The sequence below is a fragment of the Cuculus canorus genome, chromosome 1, assembly GCF_017976375.1.
Source record: "Cuculus canorus isolate bCucCan1 chromosome 1, bCucCan1.pri, whole genome shotgun sequence".
Classification (NCBI taxonomy): Eukaryota; Metazoa; Chordata; class Aves; order Cuculiformes; family Cuculidae; genus Cuculus; species Cuculus canorus.
Window position 1 is genome coordinate 147,465,764 of NC_071401.1, and position 12,396 is coordinate 147,478,159.

At 40.3% G+C, this 12,396-nt stretch overlaps 1 protein-coding gene across 2 annotated transcripts in view; it reads left to right on the plus strand.

Moving 5' to 3' along the window:
- Positions 1-12,396, plus strand: part of GLT8D2 (glycosyltransferase 8 domain containing 2) — a 16,849-nt gene continuing 4,453 nt past the window's right edge. Inside the window, exons 1-7 of one of the 2 annotated variants that reach the window (XM_009561977.2) lie at positions 1-352; positions 2,617-2,661; positions 4,090-4,185; positions 5,382-5,550; positions 7,164-7,281; positions 9,296-9,380; positions 11,985-12,097. In XM_009561977.2, the coding sequence (XP_009560272.1) occupies positions 2,643-2,661; positions 4,090-4,185; positions 5,382-5,550; positions 7,164-7,281; positions 9,296-9,380; positions 11,985-12,097 (600 nt within the window). In that variant the 5' untranslated portion in view covers positions 1-352; positions 2,617-2,642. Of the gene's footprint in view, positions 353-2,616; positions 2,662-4,089; positions 4,186-5,069; positions 5,256-5,381; positions 5,551-7,163; positions 7,282-9,295; positions 9,381-11,984; positions 12,098-12,396 lie in introns of those variants that run through there. The other variant, XM_054077499.1, reaches the window with a different exon arrangement.

Genomic DNA, 12,396 nt, shown 5'->3' on the forward strand with positions numbered 1-12,396 from the left:
GCAAGTTTGCCAGATCTGGGGCTGCATCATCGTTCTGCACATCTGGAAGTGGTTTATGGGCTCTCATTCCTCCAGTGCGGCGTCTGGATCCTGTGCTATTCCTCAGCAGCAGAGAAAGGAAAGAAAACCAGTACAGCTCCAAAGAAAACTTTGAAGAGTTTGAAAAAGGAATTGGATCTTCAAACTGTTACTGTGCCCTGTAAGGCCCTTGTGGGGGGGACTTCAAAGGAGGATGATGGTCAAGGAAGCTTTGGCAAGAGTGCTTACAGCTGTTGGCTATCTAGGATCCAAGTAAATATCTCTACAGCTCTTCAGGAGAGAGGAGTATCGAATACTGTGCTGCTTTAAAGAGGTAAAAATACTAATTAAGCAGGAAATATCTGAGCAGTAATGTCACTGTTTCTGATCTTTCCCTTCTGCAGCCCCTCATTCTGTTACAGGATTTGGCAACTGAGTCAGAGACTGCCAGGTTCCAGGAATTAATGTCTAGAGTCAGGAAAATTTGAGTAAATATTTGCAGGAGAACAAATATTCCTCTCTTTCCTTAAAAGTCAGTATGTAATGAATATGAGTTTCTGAAGCTTAGGGATGTTGTAGTTTTGGAATTCAAACTTGCATGAGAATCTGTTTGAGCTTGGATTTTAAAGTTTAAAATGTGGTTTGGTTTATGTTGATTTAATCATTTCTGAAGCTATCATGAAGCTGTGGCTATGCAGCTTTTACCTTGCAGTGATCATCAGTATTGTTCCTGACTATCATTAAAATTCTTAATTAAAAGATGGGGGTCAGCTTTATAGAAATCAGTGGAAAATTTCTATTAGTGAAAGAGGGGTTAGAAAGTAACTCCAAGAGTGCAGGGAGTTCTGTTATCTCTTGGTTTGCCTAAGTAAGTAAACTTTCTAAATAGATCAGAAGACTAAACTTGTGTGTAATGCGTGAGAGAAGAGCTTTCTCGGCAGTGGGGGTTTTTTGACCAATAAGCTTCATTTCCTCTCTATGTAAATCAATGCCACATCAAGACACTGGGCTGCTGGAATGTAGCTAAGTATTGTGGATGAAAAAGGACTTTCAGAAGTACTCCTCTTTCTATGATTTAGTCATCTGTTATGATCTAAATAGAGGTGAATAGATGTAGTTTGTAAACAAAGCCACATCTTAGCGTTTTAAATATTTTTATTGTAATTTAACTTGTTAGTTCAAGAAGAGACTAATCTAGGATGCCGCCTGAACTTGAGCATTGACCAATGAGAGGTGGTCACTTTTGTGACTCAGGTTTCAAGAATTCTTGCTGTTCCATCTGTCTTCTCAAGGATTTGGAATAAACCTTGCTGTTACAGGTGCATAGAAAACATTGTATATCCTTATCCATGCTGCAATGTGTCCATATTTGTATGTATAGAAATAGGAAAAATTGTTTTCTGTCCTATATAAAGAAACCATAGCATAAGGGTTAGATCATACAGTTGTATTTTCCGTACCCCTCTCTACTCCGCACCCAACCTCACATGCTATTTTCTACTGTTTTTTACTTGTTTGTTTGTTTCATAAACAGTAGCGTTGGGGTCCAAAATTAAAGTGAATGTTGTGTTTCCCATAATCCTGTATTTTAGGGGTTGTGTTCTGTCCTGTGGGGCATAAGATGATGGCCGCTTATTAAGCTTGTAGAAGTACAGTTTTGGGGAAGGCTACCTCATTTTCTTTGGTATCACAAATAGTATGCTTAAATACAAGCCACATTGCACAAACTCTCCCTTGCTGTTGGCGGGAAGACACTGCTGTTAGAAAGTATTTTTACTGTTACTCTGAAATTTTCTGAGAGCCTGAAAGACACTGTTCCAGTACAAGATTCCCAGATGTTTGGGAACATGCTCCAGCAAGAGATTAGTATTTGTGATTCTTATTATATTCTAAGTGAGATCAGAGATAAATGGAAATGCATTAAGAAACTGCATCAGTGGATGTTTTAAAACCTATTCACACGTTATTTTAAAATGTGTTAAAGAATCTCAGTTACTACTGATGTAGGTGATTGGATGGGATTTATTAAAATGCTGTTCTTTCCTCCCAAAGTGTAGCTTAGATTAAGATATGTAATAGTTCTAGCCCAGAATATTAGTTATTTGTTCCAAAAGAAGTTATTTACAAAGAATCATAGAATAGTTTGGGTTGGAAGGGACCTTAAAGATCATCCAGTTCCACCCCCCTGCCATGGGCAGGGTCATCCCACTAAATCAGGCTGCCCAAGGCGCCATCCAACCTGGCCTTGAACACCTCCAGGGATGGGGCATCCACAACTTCCCTTGGCAACCTGTTCCAGTCTCTCACCACTCTCATGGTGAAGAAATTCTTCCTAATGTCTAGTCTAAATTTGCCCCCTCCAGTTTATACCCATTACCCCTCGTCCTATCACCACAAGCCTTTATGAATAGTCCCTCCCCAGATTTCCTCTAGGCCCTTCAGGTACTGGAAGGTCGCAGTACTGAAAGATAGATTTCAGGTTTACCAAGTGAACATTAAAAGTTGGTGATAGAAATCTTGTCCCTAAAATAACTAACTAGTATTCACCACTGGTATTAATGACTTTTCTCTCTTTTTTAAATTTTTATTTTACCACAGATCACGGTTCTCATCCAACAGGACACATGGCTCTTTTAAAGAAAAGTAAGATATTAAAAACGTCTGAAATATATATTTTTAAAAGGCAGAAATGTCAAATGCCATTTCTCATGCAACTTTTGTTGCAGTTGCCTGGAAATTTGTAGTTTTAGTTTTGCTAAATTATGCTTAACTTCAAGTATACAAATAAGCATTTTCCTGTTAACTAAGTCAGGTAAGTATGGCCGTAAATCCCATTAATTTGAAGTTACTCACTGCTTTGCTGTATGAGACTGAGGGGTCAGGAATTTCCCACTAAGAGTGCAGGTTGCTGTTGGTTTGATGTCTATTGTGCCTAAAGCACGGAACCTGTTGGTTTTTTACAGACCTCTACACTTTAATGCTCTTCATACTCGTGATTGAGTTGTGGCCCCAAGAAATCTTGGGTTCTTATCGGTTGTCAGGGTCAGTGACTAAAAATGGACTGATGCGTGCCTTCAGTTATGCACCCAAAATGTCTCTGAAGTCAATGGGCTGCTTCCTGAGCTGGTTTAAAGTAGTGCAGATTCAGTGATGGATGCTTACCAATTTCAATTTATTCTCATGCCCATTTCTGACCAGTTTGGCCCTTTTGATTGAAAGAGTTTGAAACTCTGTTCTCTTTGCTCCTTTGTACACCTTAAATACCTTTCATGTTGGTGCAAAAGAACTCCCATCCTCAAAGTAACTGTCGAGAATGGCAGTGTATTTCTTCCCTGCTGTACTCAGTGAACTGCCCTGGCACCTGCTCATGGTTGGTTAATGTTGAATGACCTAAACTTATACAAGACATTCTGGTAGGAGCTGTGAATCAGAATAGGCAGTGAGGGTTTTGCTGTTGCATGCTTTGGTTTTGATTTGACTAATTAAAGTAACAGTCTCAAAATATTCATGTATTTTCAAAAATATTGGACCATTTCTGGTTTCAGTAGCATGCTGGGTTTGTTTTCTTAGTATTTTTAGAGTTTTTCTCAAATACTCCTTGAAGATCTACATTGAAATCGAAATTGAAAAAAGCATCTCCTATGTTTGAAGTTTTATCAGGAAAGCATGAGAGAAGGAAAGGGCTAGGTAAAAGTAATTAACTCATGATATCCTTTGGTAATGGACAGACAACAAACTAGCTGAGAAATGAAAGTTCCAGGCTCCTGGTAAGATTCAGAAACATGAATTTCTCATATGGATAACCCATAAGTATTGGGAACTTAATTATTTAGTAAGCAACTTATTCATGAAAATTGGATAGTTGGACATCAGTGTAAGAGGGGGAGATACTATTATGTCTTTAACATAATATTTTTAGCTTAATCAAATGGCAAGGGAAAGGAGAATTTTATAAACACAGCAAATACGGGGTTTTATATGTACTGGTTGCAAACTGGAATGTTTTTTAAAAAGGTACTTGGGCAATTAGATGTTATACTGATTGTTAACAAATTCTCCCTTTTGTTTCAGTTAACCAGATCCTACTGTTACTTCTTGTCTTAACTGTGTGTGCCATTCTGTATAACAAAGTTCACCAAGTGTCATCTGCATTAAAGAATGAAGCGGGTAATTGACTTGTACTTCTGTTTAATTTACATTCGTGTTTTATATTCCTTATCTCTTGATTTGAAGAGTGCTTTTTTATTTACTGACTACTGTTTACCTTGCAGCAGATGAGCTACTCGCACTGTTGCATGTGGTCTGAGCTGTGGAATATTTTACTTCTGAATTACTTAGGAGATCGATAGTAATGACTAAGAATTGGCATTCTGATTCAAATTTTTATCCAGATGTCACTGATGTAGATGGAAGTGGGAGTATATCCTTATTTATGCTGAACAGCGTTGGAGTTGTCAAGTGATAACAAACTTTGATCAGAACTTGCCCCTTTGGGAATGTACTTGGCCTACCCCTTCATTTCCAGTAGATCATCAAATGTTGACATAATTTACAGGAGAAGTTTTTGCTGGAATTTTTATAGTGATGGAAAGCTGCTAGGGTTGATATGGTTGGGCTGGTATTAAATGTTTATACTAATAGCTTATTCACAGTTTCCAAGATAAACAAACGCTATCTGGGTATAAACTTTTTTTTCCCTGGTACGTTTTTGTTGAGGTTGTTACAAGTTCAGTGGTCATGTTTTAATCAGTATAAATACATCCATGTAAGTTCTGTAAGCTAATCAGTGCTAGGGATAAAAATCTTCCTTAGCACTAATGTGAACTGATTCAGTGTTGGTTAGGTTTTTTTCCTTTTATCATTAACAACTTCCTGCTGGTACAAAATTTTGCACTTTTACTTTCTAGCCTGCTTCCCAAAGAAGTGAAGCTCATGCAATTGTACCATCTCTTCTACTTACCTCCTTATTTGATAAGTTTGGAATATATTGTTCAATTTTTACTAAATATAACTGAGAAGTAGAAGTCTCAAAGGTATTCAAACTTCTTCAGGTTTCATGTGAATAAGCAGCTACATGGAGGACGGGCTGAATTGTGCCCCTGCTGAGTAGAAGATGCCGAGAACTCTTATATATTCTGTTTGGAGGCATCCAACAGTCCAGTCAACCTGCATGTAGTTCTGGATTAGCGACAGCTCATGCTGTGTGCCCTGCCAGATGCGGATGTGTATAGGATGTGGTAAGGAAATGGGGTGATTGTGATATGACACTGCTTATGGAACTGCATACTCACTCGGGTGACCCATATCTGATATAAAAAAGATTCTTGATTTTCTGTTGTAATGCATAGTTTTGTTTCGTATAGTTGATTTGGAGACTCCTGAGGAAATGGAAGAAGAAATCCCAGTTGTAATCTGTGCTGCTGCGGGCAGAATGGGTGCAGCTATAGCAGCAATCAGTAGCATCTACAGCAACACAGAAGCTAATGTTTTGTTCTACATAGTTGGACTGAAGACTACCATCCCGCATATTCGGTATATACCAGCCTTCTTCTGTTTCATGCTGCACTTAGGTCCCGGTTGTTCTCCTTAGCTTGAGCATAGACTTTGGAGGGCTTTTCAGGGAAACGTTTCTCCCTTTTATTTAAGTAGTGCTATTGGTAGAAGCCTTCAGGATTCTCCATATATAGGAAAAAGGACCATTTTGCCCTGTGCAGGGCACTGACTGGTGTAAAGGTGTGTGAAATAGCAAGACTATGCGCATACCTGTCCTTTCTGCCTTATGTAGATCGGCTGCAGAAGAGGCTGTAGTAAGTGTATATGTACTTACTTGTCACGATGCCACTTTGTGGCACTGCACTTACCTCATCTGGCACTGTCTTAAGCTTCAGAGTAGAAAAACTTGCTGTTTAAAGCTAATTTCAAGTAAGAGGGTCTATTAAAGGCTGTAAATAGAGACCTGAAGAAGCTTGTGATGAAAGCGTATACGGGTGTTAAAATTTGCAAACATTTCCTGTAAGCAGCGGGAAGGTGTGAATCAAAATTGAAGCAGATTTCATAGCAGTTTTCACATCTTACTACAGCTGTTCTGTAGTCTGTGTACCCAGAATTTGTGTCAAAGTGAAAAGACATAATGAGTGAGGTTCCACAGGGAGTTTTTCCCATCCAGTTCATCAGTAACCTAGATAATAGAGCGGAGAATGTTATTTATGAATCTGCAGTTGGCATGAAGCTGGAAAAGAGACAGCAGATATATTGAGGAACAGGACAAGAGCTGAAAACAGAATAAACATGATTAATTGGAAAAATGAACTGTAAAATGTGGTGAAATTCAATAGAGGTAATGACAAGGTAATATCATTAGGAGTAGCTGATTGTATTGGCTCAGGGTGAAGCAGCGGTTTGGTAGTACTCATTTGGAAAAGTACAGAATTATGACTGATAACTGACCACACTGATTAAAGAAAACAACAACAACAAAAAAGGCAAGCATCATACTGGCTATAAATTTTGACACACACGACCATAAGAGATGTGAGGAAACTTTTTTTCTGATCTTGCTGACCTTATTAACACATCAGAAAAAATGTGGCGTTTAGTTTTAGGTGCCTTCAGAAAATGTTTAGAAGGGGAGAACAAGTAATTGTGTCAAGAAAGCTGACAAAATAATGAAGAAAATTAGTTTAGTCTTAGGAAAATAAAGTTGGGAGGTGATGTGGCAGTCACCTTGAAGGACATGAAGCTGTAAAAAGCAGAAGACTAATCTCTGCTTTAAAGGCATAGCAGATAGGATAAGAACAATGGTCTTTAAGTATAGCAAAAAAGCCTAGAAAAAGGAGCATTTAATGCTAGCAATGTTGAAAGATGTGTTTTCTGTGCAACGTGTGGTGTCTCTCGTTTTTGCAGTGGTGTGTTTGCTTTGTGGGTTTTCTGAGTGTTGTTTTTTTGGTTTGGTTGTTGTTGTGTGTTTTTAAGAACAGGTTAAACAAATGTCTGTACAACAGCTGTAAACGTAAGTCCTTCTGTCTTAGGTTAAAATAGATCAAGTGCGCTTCCAAGGTCTCTTATTCTCCTATGAGCCTGTGAAGTAGCGGAGGAACTTGCCACGCTCTCAATATTTCCTTTATCTCTTCTTTTTTTTATCACAGAAAATGGATTGAAAATTCTAAACTGAAAGAAATAAAATTCAAGGTTGTGGAATTCAACCCTATGGTACTAAAGGGAAAAATAAGACAAGATGCATCGCGTCCTGAGCTACTGCAGCCTGTGAGTAAATGAACACCACGTAACAGATTTTCAGGGTTTTTAATGCTTATTACAAGCTTTAAAATGTCCTAGATCTACGTTCCATTATGCAGGGAGAGCGTAAGCCAGAGAAGCCACATCAGGTCCAAACTCCACACCCTAACTCAGGCAGGAAGAGTGCACTATAACAAGGTCCTTGCAACGTGTCTTTCTTGCTGTAGCCTTGTTGTCTGGTGGCATAAAATTGGTAATTTGAATGTGTTGTATCTTTAAGAATACATTCACAGTTTATTAGAGGGAAGATCTAATAATGTTTTTTGTGCCTCTATGATGCTATATTGGTTGTGTTCTGCTCATGTCCAGGGTTAATTCAGAAGCTAACGACTAATTTAAACAGTAATGGCTGTCAGAAAAGGCAAATCAGATGTTAGAAATTATTAGGAAAAGAGTGAGGATCAAAATAGAGAATGTGATTATGCCACAATACAAATCCATAGGTTTCTCTCATCCTAAATACTACATGCAATCTTTGTCCTGTTATCTGAAAAAGATGTAGCACCACTGGAAAACATTCAGGTCTATTCAGAATGTTTATTCTTTCTGCCCCTCTCTAAGCCTTTGACATTTCTAATATATGAAAAAGATTTCATACAAGGAATCAGTGGGTTAAAATAGTGGATTCAGCCTGGAAATGTGACTTCCACCTTGAAAATAGCAGAGGTCTACAGGACCAAGTGGCATGGAGGACTGAATGGCAGATGATTGCTCGCTGTTTCTTCCAATACAAGAACTAATGGCCATTAGATTAAATTAGTAGCAGTCACAGTCAGAACAAATGAGAAATGTTGCATATTTTTCACGCAAGGAGTACTAAACCTCTAGAATTCCTTGATGAAAAGGTCTCATAAATGTAAAAATTTACAGGGATTCAGTAAGGGCTGAAGTTTATATTTAGACAGATCACATCTGGTTCACTAAATCCCTTGAGCCAAAAATAACTAGAAGCTAGGAGAATACTTGGAGCAATTTTTCTGTATGCTTTCTGCATTCTTAGTTTTCACTGAGCATCTGCTTAGGACCACACTGAAGGCAGGTGCTGGGTCAAATGATCTGAGTCTGTATGGTTGTTCCCATGTTCTCAGTTCCCTCTCCCTCTGCTCTGTTCTTCATTGCTATCTGTGCCACCAGTCAAATAATCCCTATGCAGTGGAATGATGACACTATTACATTTGAAGTGCTTTGTGTGATGTATGCTGTAACAATGCACTAGGAAGGGCATTGCCAGCAAGTCCAGGAAGGCTATCATTCTTCTTTACCTAGCACTTGTGAGGCTGCATTTGGAGTACTGTGTCCATTTTTGAGCTCTGCAGTACAAGAACGATAAGGATTTACTGCAGCGAGTCCAACACAGGACTGCAAAGATGATTAACGGACTGGAGCGTCTTTTTTAGATGAGGAGAGGTTGAGAGAGTTGGGGCTATTCAGCCTGGAGAAGAGGAGACTCGGGAGGATCTTATCAATATGTATAAATACTGAAGAGGAGAGACATGAGGCAATGAGCACAAAGTAAAATACATGAAATTTCCTCTGGGCACAAGAAGAAACTATTTTTTATTTTTTTTTATGTAGAGGGTGAGCAAACGCTGGAGCAAGTTGCCAAGAGAGACTGTTGAGTCTCCATCTGTGGAGACGTTCAAAACTCAACTGAGCATGCTCTCTGGCAGCCTGCTAATGTGGACCCTGCTTGAGAAGAGGAGTTGGCCAAGATGATCTCAAAAGGCCTCTTTCAACCTAAATGATTCTGTGAAGAGGCAGCTGTTTTGGGCTGCTTGGTTAGGGCCACAATAAATAAAATAAGGATAAATAATAATAATGGGTTCGAGATACAAGTGAAGCTGGGAGGAAGCAAATGATGTCTAGTGCTCAGTGAAGAGAGAAATTAAAATAGAATGTTAATAGAGACAGAAACATGAGACTATTACATGAAACAGCTTTACCATTTAGTCTTCACAGGTTTTTTTTTTCTGTTTAACAGCTGAACTTTGTGCGATTTTATCTTCCTTTGCTTATCCAGAAACATGAGAAAGTAATATACTTGGATGATGATATCATTGTTCAAGGTAAGCTCTTGTCCAAAAAGCAGTTTTTAGCAGAATTAAAATCAAAGTTATTGCAGCTTTTACAGTCATTTGGAAATATGAGCTGTAATGGAAACGGAGGTGGCTTCTAGGAATATTGCACTCTATTTATTTAAAGGTAAGTCTGAAGAAGGACTTCTCCCCATGTGTCTTTTGAATAGTTGGTTTTGATCAAAATTGTGTGTATGGGTTTAATTTTAATTGAATCTGGTCAATTGCTGAAAGACGTCATGGATTTCACTTAGATACTGCAACGTTTATTGTGAAGTGTGTGGCATGCATTTCCTGCTGGTATTTGAATTCGTACAAATGCTGCCGCTCCCTTATCCAGAAATGCTGTTGCTGAGAGGAAGGCTCTTGAGAGCAAAGTTTACTCAAATAAGAGAGTTAAAATCCCAAACACTCAAATGTGATCTTGAGCACAGAATCTGTAGCATTTTGTAGAATCGTGATGACAGATTTCAGAGTCCCAGTTTCACAAGCACTAAGCTGAGCCCACCACTTCCCCTGCACCCCTCTTTGCAGCCTTTCACCAGAAATGTGATTACTTCCAGCCTGAATCAGTTGCCCTGTGGGAGTCAAGGCAGCGTGGCTGGGAGAAGAGTGGAGCGAGGGCTTTCTCTCTCTTTGGGGTGTCAGCTTTTGTCAGCTGGTGGTGTTTCTGGAGCTGCAGGATAAAGGCGCAGTTTCACATTACAGCTCATGTTAGGCTGCTGCTGACAGAAATGGCCTTTCCATCCCCAGGCCAGTCCTGTTACTTGTGTCACAGTTGTCCAGCTGCAGAATAAGCTGATTCAGCTGATTGACCTGGCAGAAGACTAGAGGAACAGCAACAACAATAACGACAAACCCCAACCCTTTTTTTTCCCTAAATTTTTTTTTCCCCTTTGTTTCAGCCAGCCTATCCTGCTCACCCTTGGGCCATGCAATCATGAGGCCCAGAAGAGGGGAATAAAGATGGACATGTGGGAGTGAGGTGGAGGGGGGGGGCCCTATTCTGGCAGCCACTTCTCATGCTTTAGCTGTAATGAGACCTCAAAGATCATCCAGTTCCAACCCCCTCTGCCATGGGCATTCATAATTTCCCTGGGCAATCTGTGCCAGTGCCTCACCACTCTCATAGTGAAGAATTTCTTCCTGATGTCTGATCAAAATCTTCCCCCTTCCAATTTAAATCCATTCTGCCTTGTCCTGTCACTCGGTGCCCTTGTAAAAAGCCCTTCCCCAGCTTTCCTGCAGCCTCTTCAGGTATTGGAAGGTCACTATAAGGTCTCCTTGGGGCCTTCTCCAGGCTGAACAATCCCAACTCTCTCGGCCTGTCCTTCCATGGGAGGTGCTCTAGTCCTCAGATCATCCTTTTAGCTTTTCTCTGGACCCATTACAACAGCTCCATATCCTTCTTATGTTAAGGTTTCCAGAACTGGATACAGTACTCCAGGTGGGATCTCACAGCAGTGCAGCAGAAGGGCAGAACGATGTCCCTCAGTCTGCTGGACCCAGGACACGGTTGGCCTTCTGGGCTGTGAGCGCACACTGCCGGCTCATGTCGAGCTTCTCATTGATCTGCACCCCCAAGTCCTTCTCTGCAGGGCTGCTCTCAAGCACGTCATCCCCCGGCCTGTATTGAAACCACAGATTGCCCCAACCCAGATGTAGGACCTTGCACGTTGGTGGTGTTGAACCTCATAAGGTTCATGCAGGCCCACTTCTCCAACTTGTCCAGATCCCTCTGGATGACATCTTGTCCTTCTGGTGTGACAAATAATTTCTGCTTAAGAAATAGCAGTTCCAGTGTTTGCAGTACGGGGAATGTTTTCAGTTATTGGCCTTTTAATGAGCTCACCTAAGGCTACTGGGCAGCATGTGGCCTTCCAAAATAATTCATCCTACCTCTGACTGACCCAAGCTCAGCTGCAGAGGGTTTCGGTGCAGACTCACCCAATTGCTGTGGCAGCCCTGTGCTTCCCACCTGCTCTGAAACTGTTCTGGCACATCCTGGGTACCTGCTAGTCAGGTGATGAGTGAGAGGCTGTGCTTTACATTATTTCCCTCCACCAGGAAGGAGTTGGGTGGTCTGTTGGGAAAGCAGCAGGGTTGGTCAGGTGTGACAGGCACATTTCAGCTGGCTAGTGTTGGGAATCCAGGCGATTTACCAGGACTTATAAACACAATAACACCAGGAAGAATCTGATCTGTGTGAGAGATTGAAGTGGCACTTTAGTTGGACTTGAAGAGGCTCAGAAAAATTGGCTGTGTCCTCCTTCTCCAAAGGCAAGCTCTATGAACGCATAACTGTAACCAAGCTTCTTAACGGTGTAATGGGATTCTGCTGTATCTGATTTTGGACACTGAGACCAGCATATGGATGTATTGGATACTGATGATTTGTAAGGATAGTCCTTAGACACCCAGGTACAGAACTCAAGCTTGAAAATTGTCCCATATTACAAAATTCAGCCTTCAATAACTGGGCAATCACCTAGAAATGGTATTTTTGTAAGTAACTTCTATGAGAACAGAAGTTATCATATCAAATCTGTAGCAGTGCGGTAGGTTTCCTCATGCTTTTGACCTTTCTGTACTCAGGTGACATCCAGGAACTCTACGATACTAAGTTAGCTCCTGGACATGCTGCAGCTTTTTCAGATGATTGTGATCTGCCTTCTACACATGAAATGGTTAGAAGCGTAGGGATGCAGGTAAGATGCCATTTTGGAATTGTAGTCAGGAATATATTTACTCATAAATGTCAGATGATTTTATACATTTTCCCCAAAGTGGAAGTTATTGCAAAAATAACAAAAAATAATGGTAGAGTTTTTACAGATAATTAGGAACTATTTTTTTTTTTAGTAACTCTGTAGTTATATGGTGCTATAGACTCATAGAATAGTTTGGGTTGGAAGGGACCTTAAAGATCATCCAGTTCCACCCCCCCCGCCATGGGCACAGACACATCCCACTAGATCAGGCTGTAATAATATTCTGTAATAATTTA